At 37.8% G+C, this 21274-nt stretch overlaps 1 protein-coding gene across 1 annotated transcript in view; it reads right to left on the bottom strand.

Annotated features, from left to right (window-relative positions):
* smc3 (structural maintenance of chromosomes 3) overlaps window positions 1–21274 on the bottom strand; it is a gene marked incomplete in the record, with an annotated part of 36905 nt that overhangs the window by 13118 nt on the left and 2513 nt on the right. Inside the window, 18 exon segments of the mRNA XM_014013499.1 lie at window positions 746–854; window positions 1660–1767; window positions 2321–2479; window positions 2584–2735; window positions 8232–8384; window positions 8557–8707; window positions 8999–9140; window positions 9733–9893; window positions 10735–10834; window positions 11818–11921; window positions 12158–12371; window positions 12759–12880; window positions 17379–17543; window positions 19551–19631; window positions 19826–20001; window positions 20317–20434; window positions 20660–20738; window positions 20840–20919. Coding sequence (XP_013868953.1) covers window positions 746–854; window positions 1660–1767; window positions 2321–2479; window positions 2584–2735; window positions 8232–8384; window positions 8557–8707; window positions 8999–9140; window positions 9733–9893; window positions 10735–10834; window positions 11818–11921; window positions 12158–12371; window positions 12759–12880; window positions 17379–17543; window positions 19551–19631; window positions 19826–20001; window positions 20317–20434; window positions 20660–20738; window positions 20840–20919 — 2374 coding nt within the window.

Genomic DNA, 21274 nt, shown 5'->3' with positions numbered 1-21274 from the left:
TGTGTGTGTGTGTGTGTGTGTGTGTGTTTGAGGTTGCTCAGTTGGTGTTTATAGTATTATTATTGTTTTATTTATTTATTTATTTTATTGAACACATTCAGAGAAAACAGAAATGAATAATTACAATATAGCATTTCCTTTATTAAACATGCATTTACTTTATTATTTGATGAATGGTTACTATTTTGTTAACAATATTTGGGGACTGGGGGGGGGGAGAGGTCGCAAACATTTTTCTTTCTCTAAGGGAGGGCCTGAAAAAAGTTTGAGAACCACTGTCCTACAAATTTACAGTGTTTAGTCATGTGTTGTAGTAACAATGCCAGATTCAAATAGAGACCCAGAAAAATGACTGAAAATAATCAGACATCCCTGAGATTTAGTGCATCTGTTTTTGTATAAATGTTTGTTCTTTCAAAGATCTTTAAAGTGATCAATCACTAAATCAACACTTGCACACCAATGAATATCAGCTTCAAAATGTTGTGAAAAGCATTTAGCTGTAATACTTTTTATTCCCAACAATAATACTGAATGACAGATACAGACTTAAAACAGCAATATGAATTATTTCCACACATTTGATAGTGGTTTATTTCAATGGAAACCACCAACAAAGAAATTATTGACTTTTGAGGTCTTCTGTAGAAGGCACCGTGGTTTGATTTGTGTACAAAAGGCCTCATAGTAAAGTTGTTTTTAAATGATCGTTACCTTCCTGTTCTGTTTTCTGTTTATTGCTCACCTTCTGATCGAGCCAAAGTGTCTTTAACACGTTTGTTGATGCCGTCCAGCTCAGACGTTGTAGCTGTGAGCACCGTGCCACCCTCAGTTTCTCGCAGCTCGTTTAGCTCCTGAATTATTGCAAAAAGAAAAAAAAAAAAGTAATGGTGAAAGTGTAAATTTTTACTTGTAAAACTGTACACCATTATTCTGTAAAACATACAAATGTAATATTGCAGCAACAATACCTCGAAAGCATTATTTTGCAAGTCATATCTTTTTAAAGCTAAAATACCTGTCAAAATCTGGAATTTTTACATTTTTGTTTTATGGTCTCCTTATTTCAAATAGGCAAAACAAAAAATAATCTATTATTGATAGAATGATATGAAATGCTTATATTGTGATATATTTTTCAGCTCTATCACCCAGCACTAAAACAGTCAGAGGGTGAAGACTGGAATAAGAAACTTTAGGTCAAAAAACAAGAAGACAAAGTTCTTCTCTCTTCTACTAAAAGCTGTTGACTGTAGAGTCATTTTGGGAGATAAAACCAAGGGGTGGAGAGCATAAAGCAGAAATTGGAGCTAAATTTGTATGCAAATGAGTTCTGTTGGAATGTTCCAAACTTTAAAAGGGAAAATGTTTGTAACTGATCGACAAACTTACTTGTAAACAAAGGCGAGGAATATTTGCCATTTCCTAATGTATTGTTTATAAAATTCTGATTTATGTACAACAAACCTAAATCAATAATTAAATGAAGTAGAAATTGTGTTAGAAGAAAAAAATGTCAAAGAATAAAAAAAACCCTGAAATATCCCATTTTTTTGACAGCTAATATAGCTTTAACATCATAAAAACAAATAAGGACATAATTAAATTAAACCAAGTAAAGGTGACTTTTGTATTATCACTGAGACACAACAGGAGTACCTGCTCCACTTGGTCAAGACGTTTCCGTAAGTTTTCATTGAGATAAGTTTCCACTCTGGTCATGATTCCCTCCAGCTTGATTCTCTCATTCAACAACTGCCTGTTGTCCTGTGAACAGAGGCACCAACACACAGTCATTACTCATCTGACGCCGTCTGACAACGCTGTGTGCATTCTGTTCATTCAGTTAGGTCCAGGCAAAGGTCATGCTGAAAATAGTTCATCGGAACAAAACCAACTGTTATGTCACAATCACATAATTTAACAACTGAAAACGGTGTGTTTTAGACATGAAAAGGTCTGCGCTGTGAGGGTGGAGCTGTTGCGCAACAAGAGCAGAAGCGGAGTGCGCCGAGGTGAGCGCTGAGAGCAGCTGGCAGTGAAAGAGAAGTGGGACCCACTGTTGGACCACAGCAACATCCCACACACAGCTGCAGCTCACCACTCTCACTTTGACTAGCATGAGCAGGAAAACAATGGAAAACAATACAATAGGCAGCAGATGTGGTCGCACTCCATTATCATTTCAACAATGAATATCTAAATGTGCTTTTAATGCAGCTGCTGAGTTAAGAATTAACTGTAACACAACTACCCATAAAATATGATGTGACGTTTCATGGCACATTTGGAAAAGACAAAGACCCAAGTTTCTCCTGACCTGCTGTAGCTGACGAATCTCATCGTTGAGGTCGTCAACACGTCTCTGGTCCTCAAGACTGAGCTGAGAGAGAAGATCTGTACCCAGCTCGGCCTTCAGTGACTCCCTGGTGGACTCCATGGCATGAAGGCTGGCCTCCAAACTTTGGAGACTGCGTTGCTGGAGAGGACAAAAAGGAAAAGTGAGTGTAGTCAGTAACAAAGCACAAACATTTAGATCCAATGGTGGAATAAAAATACTTAACAGCAATGACAAAACACAACCTTAGGCATGAATGTCTTCTCTGACTGCTGCCTCTTCTCCTTCAGCATCTTCATCTCTGACAGAATACTGTCTCTGGAGGCCTTAAACTTCCTCTGTTGTGTCTCAATCTGCTGCATCTGGTTCATCAGTTGGTCAATCTCATTGTTGATGCGTGCGGCACAAATTAAGGAAGATTACAATGAAGGCAAAAAGGTCCTAATACCTCTGTCTATGGGAAACGGCTGGGATTCAGCCTGGTAAAAGTAGCACTTATAGCTGTTAGTTTAACTGCTGAAACACAGACTTATCAGTATGTTCAACAAAACCCACAAATACAATTTGGGCCTAACGTAATCTTTTAATCTAGATCTTAGCAAACAAACAACTACCTATTTAATGTTTCGCCAAAAATATTTTGATTTTTGTTCCTTACTATAACATAAAAGGCACTACATAAAACATACTAGATTCTTTGACCTGCAGCAGCGCTCGTAATTTCAAGTATTCACAGAAAATATTAGTAAATTATTTAACAATGATAACAGAATATAAAAAGCAGAGTTCACATTATTTTCATTTTATTTTTAGACTTTTCAGCTGCAGCAAAACCAAGCAGTGAACAGCTTTTTTTTTTCACTACGAAAGCATCAAATCATAAAAATTAAAAGAACCCGTTAGAACAGCCGTCGATTCCCTACTTTAAAAAAACATCCTTTCCACGCAGGACCATAAAGGGACAAAAGAGAAACAACCGTTCACACTTTTACGCACACATAGGGAAAATTTAGAGTTACCAATTAAGCTAACATGCCTGTTTTTGGTGTGTGGAAGAAAAATCCCGCATAAAGAAGGAGAACAAGCAAACTCCACCCAGGAAAGTCCTCGGCTGAGATATGATCCTGTGAGCTTCTCCTGAGAGACGACAGCTCCACCAACTACACCACTCTTACTTCAAACTGTAGTTTTTATTTTATGCTAGCAATCTTAAATAATAAAAATTGTTTTTCTAATCAACTAGACTGCATTTTCATTTTAGCTAAATTAATGCGTGTAAGATTTCCTAATTCCCCACCAAATTATAAAAATAAAGAGGTTCAAAGTTTGATTTGAATTTGATAAAACACAAAAGTAAGTATTTTGTAAAAACTTTTCTTGGTGGTAAATAGCCATGCAGCAGCTTAAGTGCTACTCAGTGTGACTCAAGAGTACCTGTATTTTTCGGACTATAAGCCGCGACTTTTTTCCTGAACTTTGAACCATGCGGCTTATAGTCCGGTGCGGCTTATACATGGATTTTTTTCTTCAGCCACCAGGGGGCTCTAATGGTGCATTCACACCAAACGCAATTTCAGCGTCAGGAGCATCAGGTTTACATACAAAGTCTATAGTGGACGCGCTTCAAGCAGCGTCGGGAAGTGCTGCAGCGCCTCAAGTGCGATTAGAGCAGCGCGATTTGAACGATTTGAGCGTTCGACGTGCTGAGGCGCAAATCGCTGAAGTTAGAAAATCTGAACTTTTGCAGCTCGACGCGCAGCGTCAACCAATCAGAGAGACTCCACTGTGTGACGTAGCGACATATTTCCCGACGGGACAGTTTACTGAATGATGTCCACTAACCTGAAACAGATGGAGAGGAGCTCTTTAGCTGAAATGAGTGCCTGCAGTCGTGTCCTGATAGGAGATATCTGCACCAATGCGTGGCAGCGACTCATCAGACTGGAAAAATAGTCCTGAAAGCGAGCTGTGAGCCTCTACTCTGAATTATCTGGTGAATTAATTATGAATTAATTATCTGATGAACGTGACATGCTCTTGCGCTCTGTAAATAAAGCAAAGCCACTTCCTGGTCCGACATTAAACAGAGCCCGACAGAGGAGGGAGGGGCGGGGCGGCTGTCGCCGTGCAGCGCTTCAAGAGCTGACCTGCGTCTGACCTCAAAGTGCACGAGCTTCAAACTTCAACGTTGGCTGCAATTTTGAAGCTGAAATCGCGTTCGGTGTGAACGCAGCATTATGCTGCATTTGCTTCAACCACTCGCTTCAAAAAAAGAGAGGAAAAACAAAAAGAAAAAAGCGATCACTTCCAGAGCCGACTGTTGTACCAGGAAGCAGCGATTTAAAGATAGTCAATGGCCAAAAACTAATAAAAGGGGCTAAAACAGACATTTTTCACGGTGGAATGTGACTGATAAAAACTTTGGAGCTTAATCCAGGACCAGTTTGTGGATAAACGTTGAGTGAAGAGCCGCGGACTTTTTTTTTCCTAATTGCACTCCCCGGGGAAGGAATCCCATGCAGTGACGTATGCTGGAGCGGGAGGGCTTTCCCACCAAAGCTTCAGAGCCAGCATTACCCCGGGAGGACAGCGACACAGAAAGCAACACTGAACAGATACCGCTGTGTGACGCAGCTTTTCTCAGCTTGTTTAACTCCGACACTGAAGAGGAGGACTTCGATGGTTTCAGTGCACTGGAGGAAGATGAATGAGACATTTTGTTGGACCAGAAACTGTTAAAAGAAAACTACCAAAATAAGGTCAGTTAAATGAACCGTATTCCTCCGAACTTTAATTCCTAAAGGTTCGCTTTTTATGTTGAATTCACTTTTTTGACGGCAAATTTGGGTGTACTGTTTTTTTTATGTTGGGGGTGCGGCTTATAGTCCGGTGCGGCTTATATGTTAATGTTGGCGGATGTTTTTTTTTTTTAAATGGCGGGTGCGGCTTATAGTCCGGTGCGGCTTATATTCCGAAAAATACGGTACTTGATTAATATGATCAGGCTTTAGAGGAAAGTTGGTATCATCACTGTTATCAAAGCAGCGGATAAAGAAGAGCTGCACACTTCCATCATTAGACTAAATTAACAGACAGGATTATTGATCTTCCAGGACTGAGCTGGTTTTCAGGGCCCTTGAGGTTTTACAGCTCTCAATTAACACAATCTACCAATTTGTGTCAGAAGGAAATATGCCAGAGGTTCCTTCCTGCCTGTTGACCAAAACATAACTGGTTTAAGACAACCTGCAATAAGCTCAAGTGGGACTGTTTCATCCTTCCTCCTGTGAATCAATACAAACGTACATTTCACATAAATGTTCATGTGAAATACATGAAGTTATACAAACTAATGCAGGTACATTTACTCTAACACTTTAAATGTAATCTAAAATTTGCTGGAAAACAAAAATAGCAACTGAAAATAGAAAGGATGAGTGAGAGCCATCAGTTTAATCTCATACTTATCGACAGGACAAGCAGTGGAGAGACAAGAGGCTTTTAAATAATTGATCCGTTCTCTGACTCATTGCTGCAGGAGTGAAGGACGAGCACCTGTTCCTCCTGCTCACTGGAATACATGCATTATAACCTAGAGCAGATTTATAACCACCATAAACATTACTGTAACTCAGCTTTCAGGTTAACATTGCATCTCTGAATCATACCGGTGTAGAGCTTACGGACATTTAGCCACACTGCACATGCAAACACAAATCTGCTCCAATCCACTTGTTTCGCCTCCATGTGCTGTCATAAAGTGAGTCATGGCCCTGGCAGATATGACCCAATATAGACTAATCCATCATGACCTGCTTAAACCCTTCTCCTGCTGCTAGCTTTGTGTGTGTTGTTGTTTTTTTTAACAGTTAACTTATTTTTAACATATTTCTCAATATGTACAATTTAACAAATATCAAGAAAACATCCTACTCTTTGTATTGTAACATCAGTTGTTTAACTAATTTCTTTAAGGTGAAAACTGTTGAAAACAACAAGAGTGTTTTGTCTTATTGTACAAATTAAATCCAGCTCCACGTGTTTCTATTGATGTCATTTACCCGCTAGAAAACTTGTGTGATGAAGGTACATGGAAGACAAATAAGTTTAAATAAAATAAGCAAAAGAGGATTGAGTTAAAATAAATAAAAATGTACTCAAGATACGTTTTGAGCATCCAAAACGTGTCCAACGCTACGAGTTAGCTGCTTGTGCTCTTTCAGGTCAGACGTGTTCGGACTGTCGGGAAGCTCCTGTTGTTTTCCTCTGCTGGTCTCTGTTTAATGATGGATGAAATAAAGAAAGGGGCGGAACTTTATTTACTTTGAGCAAGTGAACGTCGTGCTCACAAGATAATTAATGTACCAGATAATTCAGAGGAGGTCTTTTCGGTAAGTTTAGGAGCTGCGAAGCTTTCAAGCTACGTTCAGACCGAGCTCTGCCTCTCTTTGTTTACTGAACCAGCGGCTGCTGACTGTCGTTACGCTCTTGCGCGATGCTGCGTTCAGGACAAGCACGGAAAACTCACAACTCTTACGCCAATACAGTCGCAATGATGCGTTTAGGTACCGAAACATGGTACCATTTGGTGTTACGTGAATAGGTTCTCGGTAGTACCGAGAGAATTTGGTCGGTACTTTAAAAAGTATTGAATTCGGTATGCATCCCTACTGCCAACAAACTTTGATCTTCTAATTCTCCAATTCCTGCAGTGGATGAAACTAAACATTAAAGTTTTGCATACTGCAGTATACTTTTTAAAGTGTATGAAAAAAAACAATTGCAATATAACGTCCCTGTTGTAGCAGCAGAACTGAAAACAAGCACTGGAATGTGTGCCCTTTCAGCCTCATTTACTTTAAGCACCAGTGGAAAGAAATTACAAAAGTGTTAGATATTGGGACTGACATGGTAAGCTGGATTTAATCAACACCCCCCCCCCCTTTTTTAATATAATTATTCCATAGTTGGAACAAACACTTTGCAGAGAAACCATCCCTTTCTACTAAAGGGAACAAAGGAATATTGTCATGGAGCTGGAAACAGTGTTATGTTACATTAAAAGAGATCACTGTCAAAGTTCCTCCAGTAGGAAGTTATTAAATACCCTGAAAGATTACTCTGCAGTATAAAGAAATCCATTTTTAACATGGAAAAGGCAGTCTTTGATGTAGTGGTCTAGATGCAGATATGCACAGTATCTTAGTTTTAGGGAAAAGACTGTCTTGAAATGCATTTTATCTTTATTTGAAACGAATGAGGAAAAATTATAAATCAGCAATAGAACTGGTAAAACTGTACTTTTTTTCATGCAGTTTTCCCTCAAACCCAGAGGTAAAATGTCTGTTTCTGTGCTCACAAGAGTTTCCTGGAACAGAAAAAAACGTAAAACTAATGTATGACTCAAAATATCTATGCTTTTAAATGTTTTCATGTGTCATTGTTTGGCTGGTTCGGTCAATAATACGTTTTTTTCTAAAGTGCAAACATTGAATTTGATGCCATTTATCCCTCTCTTTCATTTGGATTTCTGTGTGAGTCAGCCCATTTTACTATAATCAATAGAACTGAACGTGGGGATTATTTCGTCTTTGTTGAAGTGTTTGTTGAAGCTTTTACATAACTACGTGACTCACTTTCCAATACACTCCTCCTAAACTTAGCCAACAGTGGGAATAAACAAGATCTTAAAATGACTGTCCATAAAAACCTACAAAGTACATTTTAATTTTTACTCTTAAAACACAGCAGAGTTGAGCAGACACTTAACTTTAAATTCTAAAATGATTTCTGCTCCTCAGCTTTCTAACAAAAATGACTTTCATTACATTTTTCTGTGGAGGTCAATAGTAAATTGTGATTAACTCAAAGCATGATTTAAAAGAAAGGATATGTTCAATGTTCCTGCGTAGGTTCTCGTTGAGTTTGGCCTCCAGTTCAGCCAGCTCTTCCTCAGCCTTCCTCATGTCTTTCTGGAGCTCCAGGCGAGACTTTCTGGTGTCGTAGTAGCCTCCTGTCAGAGCTCCACGGTGGCTCACCTGGTCACCTAAACAGTTAGGATTTTGTCAGAATCGTTAGCTAACGCAACAAGTTGGCATACTGAAAAGAGCTTTAACAAAGTGAGACTAAACAATTTTTTCAGTTCTCTGCTCCTGAACGTTTTCACTTTTTTTTGTAGAAGTAATTTAATCAGTCCTTTGTACTGCATGTTAGCTTACCCTCCAGAGTTATACAGTCCATAGTGAAAGCTCGTGCCAGCTGGGTGGAAACCTCCATGCTGCGACAAATTAGGGTCTTCCCAAACACGTGCTTGAACGCCTTGTCAAAGTTGGGACTGTAGCGCAGCTTGCTGATCATAGGGATGGCATCCTGTGAGCCAAGACACAGAAATATAAACACAGCTGCTAAGACTACACTCACCCAACAAAAAACGTCTAAAGACAGAGCAAATAAAGTCTGATAGTTGGGAAAACAGGAGAATTTTAAGTTATAAGAATGTTTAATAAATAGGAAAAACTATTTAACTATTACATATTAAAAAAAAACGAATAAAGTATGTTTTAGGATGCTTAAATTTGGTTTCTTGAGCTAGTTTTATTATTTTCTGACCTTTCCTGGCAGAATTTCAATCAACAGATGGAACATATGCATGACTCTTACGTTGGTTTCTGGATAGGCCGTGTCTCGGACATCCAGCTTGCTGAGAGGAAGGAAAGTGACTTCTCCAGGCAGGTTCATTTTGTTGAACTCCATGAGGATTTTAGTGCTCACTTCATCAGTCTCCACAATGTGGTAAAACAGTCTGAAAGGACAGAAAGTTAATTTGTTAAATAAATACATAAAAATTACCAACATGTTTGTAAAAAATACAAATAATTAAAGCACCTCTTCTTAAGATGAAACCTAATAAATGTATCAAACCTCAGTAATTTCCACTAAAGCAACAAAGAAACATTGGTGAGGTGGCTGGAGCTAAACAATCACTGGTGCACCTTTGTGCTACAAAGCCAGGGAGTAACAGAGACAAAAAGGTAAGAAGCTTTGTGACTCAAAAATGTGCAATGACTCAGTCACAAGATTAAACAACAAGCGGATTTACTAAAGTTAGATCAATGCTGAAGTACAGCAACATTGTATTTAGTTAAAATAAATGTTATTTTTGTCGTGTTCCATGTCAATACAGACTTTCACGTCTCTTTTGGTTCCGAAAAGTACAACAGATTCGTCTTTGCAGCTATTTTGCAAAACTGTTTTGTGAAAAAGCCTTATATACTTAACTTTACAGTAAACTGCAAACCACAAGCCTGGTGGACCATAAATGTCAAGCAGTGACATTTTTCGATAAACAGTTTAGTTTGAAACATCACAAAGAAAAGCATCATTGTGTTTCTCACCTAGTTCCAGCAGTCACCTCCACACAGGTGTAAAAAGCAGGCTCGCACTCAAAATTATTCATGACAATGCCATGGTAGCCATTGATAACATGCTGGTTGATTCCTTTCCGCCTGAAATGCTCCAGGACTTTGTTAATGCTGTCGATACCATTGAGAATGGCCTGCAGGAAGAAGAAGAACGACGTTACAAAAAGTTTGATGTAAAAATTAATTCTAATTACAAAAGAAAAATTGTACTACCTTTGATGGAACAAATGCAATAAACTAAACCCAACTCCTATAAAAGTAATTTATTTCAATCCTGTTTAAAAATAATAGTTGGTCAGTGTGGTGAAGCACTAAAACGAGCCACTGCCTACAAATATAAACTACTAGAATGGAGGATGGGCAATACTGAGTCCAAACAATAGAGAGAGACTGAACCAGCTGGAACCAAAGAAAGGAAAATATTTGCTCGTGACGCAGCCTCTTTTTATCTCTGCAGATATTATTCAGTGGTGATATTTGATTGATATATAGGCCCAGAAGAAATGACCTGATGAGGCGGCGAGGAGTGACTCATATGTAAATTTAGCAAGTTATCTTAAGGTGCAAGCAGGGAGGCAGATGAATTCCATTTGATATATACCTATGCTGACAACCGGGTGAGTCACAAAGACAGCTCTTTGTGGTATTCAGGTGGGCTCACTTGGAGGGAGTAAAACACTTTTCTTGGGATTTATATACACTTGCCAATTTCCTCCCTCGGAAATCTTTAGCAAGTTTGCACATATGTGGACCTTTTACCAGGTGGAACTTTAACAGATTCATATGCTCACATATATCTACTGGAAGTTTCAAGGAGCATATTTGTGCATGTTTGCAAATGAAATGATTATACGTTGTTCTTGTTTCAATCATCTGAAATCAAATTCCTCCTATGCGTCCAGACGGAGATATTGGTTATCCTGCCGTTCCATTATGCAAGTCAATAATGACGCAGTCATGCAGAGTGACACAGACCTTGCCTGTAGCTGCTCTAAGGAGCTGCTGTTTCTTCTCCAGGTCCTCTCGTTTGGCTGCCAAGGCCTGCTGCTCTGCGTTCTCCTCGCGCCACAGGTAGCTGCACACAAACAGACAGTTGCACACTGTTACACTTATGTCACTAGAAAACCTGAAACCTAACCTCAGCCCCACAAGAATTTAGAGTTCAAACAACCCAATGTTAAAAATTGGAGATTTGCACAAAAACTATACGTATTATTTGCAGCAGGTCTTCAACCCTGTTCCTTGTGGTTTCTCCAACATGCATGAATGAATCAAAGCAACACTCTGGGTATGTTTTTGATGAGGGAATGACATAATAACATGAAATAAATCTCAAAAAAGTCAATTTTGTACAACAACTCCCATGCATAATTTACATTAGTTTTTTACATAAATGTTGACTTAAATGCAGTCTTTTCATAGTTTGCATCTGAATACATCTTTCAGAATGTTGTATTTAATACATCTATGAAAACGGTCTGTTTTTCCTGGCCCAGTGTTTAAATTTATTCACGTGAACACACTGACAGTCTGAAGCTGAGGGCATCTTTATAAGCTGCATCGTTCTGCTTGTTCACTTCCTCACAAAATTAGAGGCTCAAACTCAAGTACTGTACTGAAAAATCTGATAAATTATTTATAACACATTTGAGTTTGTGACAGAAATTAAATTTAGCTAAATTATGTGTTGAACCAATACAATTCTCCTTAAGAATCAATTAAAAAATAAATTAAAAATGAGTGTATTTAATAGATGGTGCAGGTTGGCTGAAAAGTCAATGAAACACAGGAAATATTAAAAAAAAACATTAAATTTATTTATGACAAGAAAACAGTTATTTTAGTTATTTAAATGGGAGACGTAATAAAAAAAAAGCTGCACATCTTTTTTTATAAATTTCAGTAATGTTTCTCTGTCAATCATCATTCTGTGTTCAAAGGCCCCACCCTCCCAAGGCCAATACTCTAGGGAAAACACAGAGCTTTGTCTCACAACAAAATGTAAAGACTTTATATGAAGTTAAAAACAAGATATTAAAAAAAGTTAACTTTTCTTACTTTCTTTCGCTTTGGAGTTCGTCTTTCTTGTTCTTCACTTCGTAGTACTTCTTGTCCAGCTCCTCTACACGGGTCTTAACCTCATTTAAATCTTGATCGAGTTTCTGAAACCATAAAAATTCAAGTGAGTCAGATAAATGTCCAGGCAGGGGGTTCAGATGAAAGCTACAGAAAATGATTGCATTTGTGAGTCAATCTGAAATAAAATTAACTTTTAGAGGGTTTTTTTTTCACAGATACTTGAGGCTGATTATTAGACATAATTGGAAAAAGTAACTAATTTATAAGAATTTAATCAAATTCCTTGAGTTAGCTGATTGAAAGTAAAACATTTTCTCACGCTGTACTGCTCGAGGTTCTTCTCCTTGTTCATCTCCGTGTCCTCCAGGTCTTTGTGGATTGCTGCGATCTGCCTCTTTTTGTCATTGATGGCCTGGTCCAGAGACTTCAGCTCTTTCTTGATCCACTTGTCCCTTTCTTCTTTGGAGGTGAACTGGCTGCCACGACCCTGCTTGGCGTACAGGTCAGTCCTCTCTTGAGTAGCTTGAGCCAGTCTGGAAAGAAGTACAAGTTGGTGACTCACAAATTTAAACAGGGAGGTGAATTCAACTTTTATTTTAATGACATAAAGTTACAAAAAGGCGTATGACAGAAAAGTCATTCTGCCTCTATTGTGTAATTTGCACATACTGTATAAAACATTGTGTATTTTACTTTTGTGACAGGTTAGTTACAACAAATGTATTTTGTTATTGTGAGTTTTTAAACTATCTGTATATTTTAGCACGTACAAAACAAAAAACTTGGCAACAGGACTGTCGAACCTTCTGCACAGTCACCTCCTGATCTCCTGCAATCAAAACTGTTTTCAGAGTTTGATGACGGACTCATCGAGTTATGCCTGGACACCAGCTGGGTAATCATGAATGACTCATCCCTACCTGGATATGCCCCGCTCCTCTTTTTCCTTCACCATGTTGAATTTGGGTTCAGTCTCCTGCAGCTCTTTTTGTTTCTCCTCGATTTTCTCCAGCAACTTCTGACGCTCTTTCAGCAGGCGTTTCTGGAAGGAGAAAATATGATTTTTCCTCAATCTTTAGGCTTTAAAAACAAACTTAAACGAATTGACACAGCCAACATTCATAGCCAGAGAGAGTATTTCTTTTATTTAAAATGAGAAAACTATTTTCTCCAATTAGTGATGATGGTTAGTCCTGTAGTTGAAGAGGGCGATGCCCCATTTATTCTCAGTGCATCACAACTTTGTTCAAGTGAGATTTCATTAATAGCTATGTTGCAACCATCAAGTACACATTTTCACCATCTGCATCTAACTCACTAGAGCAGTGGTTCCCAAACTTTTGATCTTCTGACCCACAAAATATTCATGGCAAAAACTTGTGACCCCAAATATTACTGGTCTGAGTACACAAACTTCGTTAATAACCCTAAAAACGCAGGCTTTTTGACAATCTAAACAGCTTGTACACAAATATAAATACTTATTTATACTTATTTTGTGTTTTTGTAATAATTATAGGGAAATATTACATCAGCAATTATTTTATTACCCTTTAAATTGGTTTCTGGAGATTATCCAAGGTGCTTCATGACCCATAATTGGGTCCCAAGCCCAACTTTGGGAACCAAAGTGCAGTGGTTCCCAAACTTTTCAGCTTTTGACCCACAAAATAACAGCAGCAGAGAAGCTGTGTGAAGCTGACACCCCACCCACACAAAAAATAAAAACTAGTAAGCGGATTGGTTAGTGCTTCGTTTGTGCAGGTTTGTGCAGTTAAAATGAGCGTTTGTGCTGTTATAGTTTTTGAGATATTAAGCATTATGTCTTTAGGTCATTAAGACGTTATAATCCCCCCCAGCAAGCTCCAAAATTAACCAAAGTAGTCTACATTATTAGTGCTTCGTTTGTGCATGTTTGTGCAGTTCAAATTAGCGTTTGTGCTGTAATACTTTTAGAGATATTACTAGTTTTTAGTGTAAGGCGATGACGTCATCGTCCCCGCAGCAACTTCCGGAATGGTGACGTCATCGGGCCAATTTTTAACTTCAAATATCTCGAAAACTAAAGCTGCACAAACGACAGTTTTTACAGCACAAACCTGCACAAACGGAGCACTAACGAACTAGCCCACTTTGGTTTACTTTTGAAGCGATATGGGGTKATRGTGAACTGTAGATGACCAAATATATAATATTTAATATCTCGGAAACCAAAATTGCACAAACGACCATTTTAACTGCACAAACCTGCACAAACGGAGCACTAACCATTCTGACTATTTGATTAATTTTTTGACGTGGGTGGGGTGTCAGCTTCACACAGCTCAGCAGAGACCTGTGCCCCCAACTATTTTTTTATCAGGTCAGCTAAACATGGACATAGTATCAATATTTTATACTACATTTATCCATTTTAAATACATCAACCTCACTCCTTTGTAACAACTAAGGCAAAAATGTAATTAATTCAGAAAATCTTTTCAGGACCCGACCTTGATGTTTCGGGACCCCACTTTGGGAAACACTGCACTAGAGTAAGGCTGCACGAGTTATCGGCCCGATATCAGGGAATTATGACATCACACTTATCGGTCCAATATAACAAACAGAACCAATAATATATGTACATGTTTGCATTATTTTTATCCTTTTTGGTCAAGCAGCTTCCCGTCCGGCACGACCAGAGCAACATTCAAGTTGCGTCGGAAAAAACAAGTTTCTCACTAGAAAAATAATTAGAATGCTTTGTGCTGAAAAACAACCAGTCATTTTATGAATTATTAATATAATTTTACCAATTAACCCTGTACGTTACACACAAACTTTAAAATTATAAACATCGGAACTACTACTACCAATTTGAGAACATCCGTTTCCTCCTCAACGCAGCACAAAGTCCGTTCTGCTAAAATGCTAACAACAACAAGCTAGCGTTCAAGAACTCATCTGGACTTAAATCACTGCTGAGGCTTTTGACAAATCTGAACAAATTGCCAGAGAGGACGCAGATCTCAAGCACTTTAAGAATAGAAATGATGGATTTTGACAAGCAGCCGTTCACTCTCGCTGAAGACCAAAACTTTTATCTCCTTGTTAGCCACAGTTTACCAGCTGAGCAGCTGCTAACTGTGTGTGTCTTCCTGTATGATGCGGTCATAATGCAATCATACTCTCAGAAGCACTGTTTCAGGTGGAAAAATGTTATAAATCATATTAATAATAATAAAAACAAATGTACTTTGAATCTAAGTTGTGTTAGTGCATTATCTGTTTTAAACTTGTGGAATGACTTTTTCTCTTTGTACATATTTGTTAAAATCTGAGATCAGTGTTAAAGGTCTTTTTTACAATCAATGTGCCTTATTTAAAAAAAAAATGCCCATTTGAGAAATTGATTTGTTTGATATATTTTAAGAAATGTTTGCTAAGAGTTTATATCAAATAGTATAATTTACAGTTGGTTTTGGTCTTATTTATGTTGTAATCCTACCCATTTTTGACTATTATCTCCTGGCATGTTATCGGCTATTAGAAGGAGAAAGTTATCAGTTATCGGTTCTTAAAATAAGTTATCGTGCATCCCTACATTACCCTGGATTTATGCTGCATGCGTCTCCGCTGCGCTCCGCAGGTCGCAGCTGTGCGTTTCAAGTCCAGTTTACACTAGCTCCGGTCCGCTCCGACAGAGGAGATCGTGCCATAAATTCAGTGATAAGTGTGGAAGTCACAGCAAAAAATAATTAATTCTGTGAAAGATGAACTCCAAACACAGATGAAAACAACGATATAAAGGCTTTTGGTATCTATGGTTGAAACTGTCTCGCTGTCGTCTTTCTGAAACTTCTGATTTCAAAATAAAATCCACGTGTATCGTGTGTGTACACACATGCTTCATGCTACATGTTTCCATCTGCTTCCCAAACAGAACGATACATTCTGACTAGGGTTGGGCAATATTGGCAAAAAAATTAATCACGATTAATTGCGGTATTTAGCCGATAACGATTAATTTGACTATTAATCCCCTGGAGTCCCTGGACACCCTTATTTCGTAGTCACATGACCAATTTAGTGGGAAGGATTTGCTCTTTGTAAAAAAAATTGTTCCAAATTGTGTGAAAATTACAATCATATTAATCGTCAAGTGACAAAAACTAATCGATTGTTTTTCTGACGATTAATTGCACACGATACGATTATGCCCAACCCCAATTCTGACAGCATTTGTGAAGAAATATATCTGTATATTTATTAATATAGCCGCAATTTCGACATTATTCCGACAAATTATTCCGCCGAATAGTGTCTTATTTTGAAATTACGGATGTTGTGCTCGTGTCGTTTCCTGTTGGCGCGACGTAATCTTTAAAAATTGACTCCGGCACTGCTCAGTCGTCCAGCAAAAATAGGATCTGTTCTAATTTTGACGGATCGCTGTCCGCTCACTGCCACCAGTGTAAACACTCTCATTGATTATAACGGGTGTATTTGCTGCGGAGGTCGGACCGGAGCGGAGCGGAGACGGAACGCAAGTAATGTAAATTAGGGGTTAGAGTTCAGTTTTTTTTACTCTAATGCCTCACTCCCTGCCGTCCAGAAAACTCTGCTTAATGTTTTTAATCACAAGAGCAGAAAAATATAGTGCACACAAATAGAAAAAGTAAGTTGCAAATACAAAATGAGGCTTCGTTTACAACTCTGTCCCTTTATAGGAAAAAAAAAGTAAATCACTTACATGCCAAAAAAAACCACAATAACAAAAAATAAGTTTCTCCCTATGTTGAAACAACCACAGTAAAGTTGATTAAATCAGGACCACCTACAGCTTGCAAGGCTTTTCATTGTGCCTTAGAAACAGTTGGCTGGTGTCGTGCCAGCCACGGCCAGGTGGGATTAATCCGACCACCAGCCAGCATGAAGCCTGCGACCCATCATAGTTCACACAAACTGGGCCAACAGAACCTTATATTATCGTCTTCATGCTCACACGTGCTCACCAGCACAGTTACTAAACACAAGGCCATATGGAGCGCGAGCGATGCCAACCGAGTACACAAACACTCAAGCCAAGACGTGAAGCTGACCGTGATTTTGATGACGATGACTCATTTTACCTCCCAATTCATTCCACAGGGGATTCTCATATTGTTATGGGTTTAAGGGTTGACTGACAAATTTTAAACAACTCTTGTTATGACTGTTCTACAATAACCAATTTTATATTGTCTTTTTTTTTTTTTTAAATCAAATTCAGGGTCTGTAATTTGCTCGTGGATTAAAGGAAACTGAACCAAAAAAGATGTTTGTTAAAAGCAACAACACAATGGAACACTATTAATGTTAAATCTTCTAAACAATAAACTTCATTTTAAAAAATCATGATGACAAGCAGCTGTTGTTCAAGCTAATAACTGGTACGAGAAAAGTGGGTTAAAGGAGTGAAGAGTGTCGCCCTTCTCTACCCCGGGTGACGCTGGAGGAGGAGTGTTGTTGGTGCAGCATCACGTGTGCAGTGTGACGCAGATAGGAGGCTTCCGTACCCTCTGTTCACTGTTGCCTGCCAGCTCATCCTGCAGGTCCTTGGCCTTCAGCTCCAGCTTGGTCCTCTGCTTGATTTGCTCCTGGCGCTCAGCTGACAGCTGCTCTCTCTCCTCCTTCATTGCCGAGACCTTGGACTTCAGCTCGCGCACAACACGCTCCGTCTCCTGCAAGAAAGAAGACAAAATAAAGTCACGGGCTGTGAGAATAAATTCCAAACAGGAGCATGAAAACAACATCCTTACTAAGCCATTTACTAAATCAGAATCAGACTGAAGTGAGTGGTTTACCATTTTCCTGCTCAAAATATGCCTAAACTAATTCATATACCTAACTGTCAGAACAGGTTCCTACAGTTTAAAACAAGTTCAATTTAAGACTTTTTAAAAATTTTTAATGCCAAATGAAATTTAATTTAAGACCAATTTCACAATAAACAAAAAGGACAAAAAAAACTGGCAGAAATTCATGAATCAAAGTATTTTTGGTTAAAGTATTCAAATATTCCTAATAAACCAATTGTTTTTAACCATATCTAACTGCTATTTTGTCAAATACTGTACAGCAGAAACATTCTTAGCAGTCAGTTTTAAACTTAATTTAATTCCTGGAAATTCTCTAACGACCCCAAAATTTGGAGTTTTAGGACCCACAGTGAGAACTTAACCCCAATTTGCCGTAGATGAAACCTTAAAGTGCCGGTGACATCAAAAAAATTTTTTTTGTAAGAAATGTGAATACATTTTTGGAAAGAAAACATTGACATATGAAATGAATTTCAAGATGCTCAGACCAAGTTCCTACAGTTTAAGCCAAGTGAAATTTAAAACCTGTTAAGACTGTTTAATGCCAAATGAAATTAAATTTAAGACCTATTTCATAATAAACATAAATGACAAAAAAATAAAAACTGGCAGAAATTCACAAATCAAAGACTTTTTTGGTTGAAGTATTCAAATATTGCTAATATAGACCAATTGTTTTTAACAATATCTAACTACTTTTACATCAGCTATAGCAGAAACACTTAGCAGTCAATTTTAAACAATTTAATTTCTGGAAATCCTCTAACAACCCAAAATTTGGAATTTTAGGACCCACAGTGAGGTTTTAACCCCAACGTCCTGTAGATGAAACCTTAAAGTGCCGGTGACATCAAATTTTGTAAGAGACATGAATGCATTTTTGATGGGGCTGCACCAATTAATCAATTAATCGACAAATAATCGATTATTAAAATAATCGACGACTAATTTAATAATCGATTAATAGTTTTCTTTTTTTTTTGTTCTTTACTTTGTTTTTCTCTCCAAACTGCTTTGACACCTTCCACTGCCACATCTGCCTTTCTGTCCTTGACACACATGCACAGTAGTGGTAACTGGGGTAGGCCGTGGACGTCACAAGTAGGGCTGCACCGATTAGTTGAAATAATCGATGACGTCGATTATGTAAATTTGTCGACGCAGATTTTTTATTATTGATTTGCTGTATTACATAACCACCACGTGAATGTTCATGCAATTCCATGTCGGTACCTAAATGCATCATTGCGACCGTATTGGCATAAGAGTGGTGAGTTTTTCATGAAAATTTACAATTACAGAAAATATTACAATATTAAAGAACTGTTCTTGTTAATTTGATGAAAACATTTTAAATTTCCAGTGCACTCACATCAGAATAACTTATAGATTTGTTGTCAGAATAATTGATTATTCGAAAAAATAATCGTTAGTTTAATCGATTAGAAAATAATTGTTAGGTACAGCACTAATTTTTGGAAAGACAACATTATAAACATATTAGAAAAATAATTTCTCATTGCTCAGATGGACACTTGTTGAGATATTTGCATGTGAAGTAACAGGAAGTGATGTCAAAGAGGAATGTCTGCATGTGGATATTTAAAAAATAGAAATGTTACCAATTATTTTAATATTTTAAATGAATTAGTCATCCTACTTATAATGTGTTAACATTTTTAAGACTTCTGAAAGATTGATTTAAGACATTTTAAGGCTAATTAAGGCCTTATTATTGGATTGATGAATTCAATGACTTTTAAGGATCCGCAGGAACGCTGCAGAAAAGTGCTTGCTAAAACAATTCTTAGAAAGACAGAAAATGTATGAGTGCTGTGATACATCTCTTGTAGCATTTAGTTTTTGTACCTCTACTTTGTCCCGGGCGTCTTGCTGAGCATCACGCAGCTGTCTGGATTTGTCTCCACAGGTTTCTCTCTTGGAGGACAACTGGAGAAGAACATTTGATAAATACAAACAATGACTATTTCACATTTGAACTCATCCTCGTTCGAACAGTAATGTTTTTGTTCATATTAATTGCATCCTTTTTTATACCTGATTAGACTTCATTAACATGCAACAACTTTACACATCTTTTTTCCACTGAACGAGTGAAATATTTCGTCTTTTAACCAGGATACCTCGTCCAGTTTAGCGCGCGTTTCGTTCAGCTCCTGGTTGTAAATGGTGTACTCCAGAGCTCTTCTCATCTTGTCCCACTTCTGGTACTGAGCCAGCTCTTCCTTTTCATCTTCCAGGGTATGCAGACGCTCCTCAATATACTTTAAGAGCTCGTTGATCTTCTCTCGCTTCCCCTCTGGTGGAAAAAAAACAAAAACACAAACACAGATTGTGTAAAAAAGAAAAAAAAATTTAGCATGATGATTTAAATTGGAAGTTGTTAAATAATAATAATAACAATATATAATAATGCATAATTTTTACTCTAAATTGTATGCCTTTTCTGCTTTTTTACAACAGCATTTTTTTAGATTATTTATAAACTTATCACAGCACGTTTTTCTTTCGAGTGTGAACTGTGAATATTTCTTTTTTGTTTTTGAAATTTACTAAATACACTTTGATTGCATATAAATAAATGTTAAAGGTCAAACATTTTTTGTGCAGTTACCAGTCTCCTTCATGAGAGAAATGCTCTCCTCCTTTCGTTCATCATACACCCGTGTTCCTGCCACCTCTCTCAGAAGCTTCAGACGCTGGGAGTCAGGAGCTGTGGCCATTTGGTTGATCTGAACAAAACCATGAAATAATTAAATAAAGAAGAGATGCAACTGCTAGAATTTCTAATGATTCTACAAATCAACATTTGTTTTATTTGATTATTTGTTTTATACGTGACAAGCAGAAATGGTAGCACTTTTTATTTTAACACAGAAAACTACAATGTAGCACTGGGGGAAAAAAATATATTGTATAATAAACAAGTATGTGATCGGTCCCCACTGTTTTCTCACCTTTCCCTGCTTGACAATGTAGTAAGGGTTACTGCGAGAGAAGCCGGCACTCTCCAGAAGATTCATGACGTCATTTTTACTGCAACAAGAACAGCATGTGAAACACGAGACCAAGACCTAGTTTTCTGTGGAACACGGGTCTTCATACAAGCTCAAGCTGTCAAACCACACAGTACTCACGTCACCATCTTCTTGTCTAAGAAGTACTGGTCTTTTTTTGCACCAATGACACGACGAAGGGAGACCTCCTCTTTGTCAATCTGGAGAGAGACAAATTTATCACAGACGAAGACGGGAGCAACACAGTTTACAGTAACCAGGCTGATTATGATTTAAATTAGGTTAACCACGATTTCTATGATGCTTTACATCCAGCAGTTAAATGGGTGGGTATTATGCAAAATTGACTGTTTTCAGCTTTATCCAGGACAGAGGCCAATTTTAAAAGCATTTAGATTACGATTCAAAAACAAACTTTGGATATAGACAGCATTTTCATAAGGTAACATAGGCTACGTTCACACTGCAGGTCTTAATGCTCAGTTCCGATCTTTTGCAAAAAATCCGATCTTTTTGTGTGAACGTTCACATTACATTTTAAATGTGAACGTTCAC

Source organism: Austrofundulus limnaeus, unplaced genomic scaffold (genome assembly GCF_001266775.1).
Source record: "Austrofundulus limnaeus strain Quisiro unplaced genomic scaffold, Austrofundulus_limnaeus-1.0 Scaffold102, whole genome shotgun sequence".
NCBI lineage: Eukaryota > Metazoa > Chordata > Actinopteri > Cyprinodontiformes > Rivulidae > Austrofundulus > Austrofundulus limnaeus.
This window is presented reverse-complemented; position numbering and strand designations above follow the sequence as displayed.